Source organism: Asparagus officinalis, chromosome 4 (assembly GCF_001876935.1).
Source record: "Asparagus officinalis chromosome 4, Aspof.V1, whole genome shotgun sequence".
Taxonomy (NCBI): Eukaryota; Viridiplantae; Streptophyta; class Magnoliopsida; order Asparagales; family Asparagaceae; genus Asparagus; species Asparagus officinalis.
The window spans coordinates 41437589-41442981 of NC_033797.1; the positions used below are offsets into that span (position 1 = coordinate 41437589).

Genomic DNA, 5393 nt, shown 5'->3' on the forward strand with positions numbered 1-5393 from the left:
TGAGGTGGATATCGTTGATGAGCTCAGTTCAGTACTACATGAGGTAGTGCGTCGATATTCCATATGTACAGGCCATTGAGTCGGATTTTAGGAGGCTTAATCTAGTCATCCGTCCCGCACTAGGGTGCGATGAGGCTCGTGAGCCGTATTTCTAGGATGCCTATTTGGTAGTCTGTCCCGCACTAATGTTATGCACTGAGATCGCGATGTGACTAATGAGCCTTGTACACAGTTCAGTATACCTACAGGGTAGTCCGTTGCACTGAGACAGTTACTTGATAGCCTAAGTATGGTAGATGCCGATTATGAATACGACCTATCATTGAACTATATGACTGAGATATGTTACTTTTGAAAGTATACAAAAATTATGTGTTAGTATTTTATTCTATCTCTTCAGTGATAGTGGAAGATATTATAAATACGATATGTTGATATCTTATTTCTTTTACTGTCTTTTTTACTTCTTAGTTGGGATCAATGATTAAAGATTCACAATTTGAGACTTATGGTATATACATGAGGGTTTCCTTGTTTGGATTATTTCGCTCGACGTACCAGTCTCGTGTTATGAATTTCTAATTATTGGTTTTATTATATTGTCTTTTCTTAGTTCGGTATTAATGTTTAGATATCTACAATTTGAGACTTATGGTATATACATGAGGGTTTCCTTATTTGGATTATTTCGCTCGACGTACTACGTCTCGTGTTGTAGGTTTCTAAATGTTAATCCCACTTAGATACGGGGAAAATAAATCTAGGTAGACTATGGTCAATAGATAGAGCCTCCACTTCATCTAGCAGCCCTTCCCCTGGGGGCGGATGGAGGTAATCTTGCTGTAGCCCTCTGACGCTCTTGTTGTTGTTTCTTTTTTTTAAAATACCCTTTCAGGTAGCTCGGAGTTCCGGAGAGCCGCAGGATGACGGAGTTCTGGCATAGTCGCCATTGTGTATTTTTACTTATAGAGACTCCACTGTAGTTTTAAATTTTATTCAGACTTAGAGTTTATTTTCATATTATAATGGCAGTGTGCCTTAGTACGATTCTTAGTTGATTCATGTTGAGATATTTTTATTATTTAGATATCAGATGTATTATAGTTGAGACATGATTCTTTTTATTTATGAGATATCTCTTCTATATCATGTCTATTACATTTATTCCCTTTATTTTTCCTGTTTGTACCTGCACTTCTATTTGGTTCTACTAGAGGATATTACTGTGATTGGTGAAACATATTTATGCACAGTGTGAGTGCATGGTAGGTTTGACATCTCTGGTTTCACATTGGACTGCAGCCTTGTGTGAACCCAGGGGCGTCACACTCTGACGCTGCTGCTCTCCTCTCTCTCTCAACTCTCTCTCCTCCCTCTCCCCCGTTATCTCTCCTCTCCCCCACGAGATCTCCGTTGCCGCCGTGACAACTCCGCCACCTCCACGATAACCCCCTCAAACTCTTTGGTCTTTCAGGTAAAACTTTCTATGCTGGAATATGGTGATCGCCGTCACTTGCCCATATGTATCCATCCCCTCCCTATTTTCTTCATTCATCATGTTAATATCGCATATTAGGGTTTGTTTGTTAACATTGCCTTCTAATGACTCTATCCTCTATGACGTAGCTACTAGTAATACAACTTTGTCCACGACCACTCCTACGCCGCCGTGACAACTTCGCTGTGATATCCCGTGATCTCTCTCTCAAACTCTGGCTCCTTGGTCGTGACCGTGACTACCACCGTCCTTGTCTTCCGACAGTGCCGCAGCCTCCTTCCTCCGACGCAGCCTCGAACGAGCAACAATGGAAGCCTCTTCTTCTCATGAAGTCATCTTGTCGGAGGCCTCCTCCTCAAGCAAGTGACAATTGTCGATAACAATGGCTCTAATTGAGAAGGTAATAAATTTTATATGTGCTTAATTTTATTCTGCGATAGAACTTTTGATTAATATTTAATTGGAGGAAAGATTGGATTTTGAATGAATTTATGTCGGAATAATATATGTGGGCAAATATTAGTTAGATTAATAACCAAAGCAAATGAAATATGATCAAAGGGTCTGCGATAGCATATCCACTATCTTACATGCACTGACAGTATAGACCCAAGTAGAAGAATTCAAGTAACATTGACCGGCGAAGGTCACACATGTTGGCAACATGCATATTTTGTTTAGCATGTACCACATGTCCCAATAGTTCTAGAAAAATAAAAAAAAGACTATAGACACCATTTCCAAAAGCCTAAAAACCATAGAACCAATAAGAGAGATTAGAAAAAGTAAACGCTTACCTAAGAGCATTGCAGGTATGGAGAGGATCTCATTGGAGAAATTGAAATCCGGACTGACAACGAGCATTTTTGCCATCTGCAAGTCGAGAGGAAACTCGCTCATGATAATCTCACCCAACTTGGTCTAAGTTAGATTTTATTTCCCTAGTGATGTTTTGTAGTCTCAGTTGCTAAATACTAAGCATCTTGATGTATTAAATCTTTCATAATTTGGTGAATGAATAAAGTTTTTTCATTGGCAAAAAAAATATTAGTTATATTTTTTGTCAGAATAATATATGTCGGCAAATATTAGAGAATTGTGAATATTTGGTGTGTGTAAGTAAACTTCTAGGATAGATTTACATTATTTTTAAATTTATGGCTAATAAATTCATATGATGTTTTAATACTACAGAATTGTTGAATGGAGGATGGCCAAATTAGTGCTGATGGTATTCCATTTGAAGGAAAAGAGTTTTAGACGGACAATGATGCATACAACTACTACAATGCATATGCAAAGAAGATTGGGTTTGGAATTCGCAAAGATACTTTTGAAAAATCAAAGAAAGCTTCAAGAGAGATTCTTTCGAGGACTTTTGTTTGTGATAAAGCGGGGGAAAAGAGAGCATCGACTGAAAATGCAAGTGGATTGACTATCAACCGTCGTCCGGAAACTAAAGTAGGTTGTGGTGCAAAAATGAAGATTATGCTTACTTCTTCAAAAGTTTGGAAGGTTACTAAGTTCATTTCTGAGCATGTTCATCCTTTAACAAGCCCTAATAAAGTAATGCATCATCATTCTCACAAGCAGCGACATAGATCGAAGCATTGCATTAGCCTCATTGAGTTGTTGCATGAAGAGGGAATGAAACCATCTAATATCAAAAAGGTGCTTAATGTTGGATATCAAGGACAAGATGTTGAACAAGTCACCACACAACAGATGATTGATCATATCAGAAAGGCAAGGCAAAGTAACATAGGCTGTGAATATTTAAACATAATTAGACATTTCCAAGATAGAAAGGAATCAGATCCAGATTTCTATTTTGCTATGGAGGTCGATCACTTTGGTACCCTGAGAAGTGTGTTTCGGGCCGATGGTAGAGCTAGAGCCTCTTATTTAAGACTTGGAGATGTAGTTGTGTTTGATACCGCATACAAGACTAATCAGTTGAGTATGCCATTTGCTCCATTTATAGGAGTAAACCACCACCGTCAATCCACCCTCTTTGGTTGTGCATTGCTTGCAGATGAGCGAGAGGAAACCTTCGAGTGGTTGTTTTCACAATGGCTCAAGTGTATGCATGGGGTTGCACCAAAGGCTATCATAACTGATCAGGATGCACAGATAAAAAAAGCTATTAAGAACATTTTGCCAAATACTCAGCATCACTTTTGTTCTTGGCATATTAGAAAGCATATTGTTGAGCAAAAAGTAAAGTTGAAGAGCCAATACGGGGATGAGATGCCTACATATTTCAACAATTGGTATTCTTCTAGAAGTATAAGCAAATACGAAGATTGTTGGGAAGTCATAAAGGTTAAATTCAACATAAATGAAGGTGAAGATAGTTGGCTGACAAGAATGTGTAACTTGCGTGAACATTGGGTAGATGCATACTTGAAGGACTATTTTTGGGCGGGAATGACAACAAGCCAAAGGAGTGAGAGCATCAATGCCTTTTTTGATGGCTTTGTCAATGCAAACACTAGACTAGTTGAGTTCGTGGGTCAATATGACAAGGCAGTGGCATCTCGTCGTGCATCAGAATCTCATGAGGACTTCATGACTTTGAACACCGTGCCTGCGATGAGCTTCTCAAATCCGATTGAAGCGCAAGTTGGAAATATATACGCCAGGGCGATCTTGAAGATGTTCCAAAAGGAGCTTGGTGATGTGATGTCATTACATCGTGAAGAAGTGTCAAAGGAGGAGTTGAAAATTGTATACTTGGTTGGAAAATATTTTCAAAACAAAGAGAATTAGGAAGAAGTAACCTATGAAATAAATAGTGAGCTTAACGTTGCATGCACTTGTTCATTTTGGGAAACTAAAGGAGTGCTATGTAAGCATATACTGAATGTATTGTGGCTAAACCAAGTGACTTCTATTCCTGAAAGGTATATCTTGCCTAGATGGAAAATTGATGCAAGGTATAGATATTTTGGCTTTGTTAATGCTATGAAGTTGCAACAAAATGATGATAGCATGGAGCGGGGAAGTATTATAAGATTATGGGCTTTAAGAGGAAATTTTAATGAAGCACTTGATATGGTAGCGGGCTCGAATGATCTTCTTTCTAAGTTGGAGCAACAAATATCAAACTTCCTTGCAGAAGCAAGGGAGGAAGCAAGGCTCAATATGTCACAAACTCTAGATTCTCAAGTTGAGAGTCACATAGATTCAAATACTCATGTGCTTATATTGAAAGATGGTGAGGAAATTATGGTTCGTGATCCTCTCGGCCCTGTGAAACCAAAGGGACGTCCAAAAAATTCAACTAGGACTAAAAGTGGCTTGGAAGAATCGAAAAGGCAAAAAGAGGTGAGACAGCGAAAATGTGGTCATTGTCAACAATTGGGCCACTATAGAACGGGTTGTCAATTGTTGGTAAGTTCAATTTAGTTCGTTTGTTTTACATATTTTTTATATATTATTTTTTGTTTTACTTTTCTTGAAATATAACTAATTGATTTTTTTGTTTTTCATTTTTAGAAAAAGCAAAAGAGATAGCTTGTGGGATAGTTTGCAAAAGTATTTTGGAGGTCAAGAACAATGTGGTGTTAAATGATGTGGTTGTTTATTGACCTATTTGGTTGTTTATTATCTAATTTGGTTGTATGGGATTTTTATTATGGCAACTGTTAAGCTATCAATTGATCGAGCTTTTGTAGCATTGCTCTAACTCTTGTTGATTACGGGTTTTGTTTTGGATTTATTACGAGAAAGGAGTCATTTCTAATGTTGTTGTCTCTGTCATTTCTAAGTCATCATATCTCTTTTTATGTCGTAATTATGCGTCGAACTCTTCAAACTCAAGTACTGAGGCTGATGCTTCATCACCGCCTGAAGGTTTGGTTAGAATACTTCTATACGCATGAGTTTGATC

The 5393-nt window shown here is 38.0% G+C and overlaps 1 protein-coding gene across 1 annotated transcript; it reads left to right on the forward strand.

The window, feature by feature from the left end:
* LOC109838563 (protein FAR1-RELATED SEQUENCE 5-like) lies at window positions 1881–5017 on the forward strand. The gene is made up of 4 exons (XM_020407002.1): window positions 1881–1898; window positions 2759–4228; window positions 4472–4894; window positions 5000–5017. The coding sequence occupies exons 1-4, from the start codon at window positions 1881–1883 to the stop codon at window positions 5015–5017; spliced, it is 1929 nt and encodes a 642-aa protein (XP_020262591.1).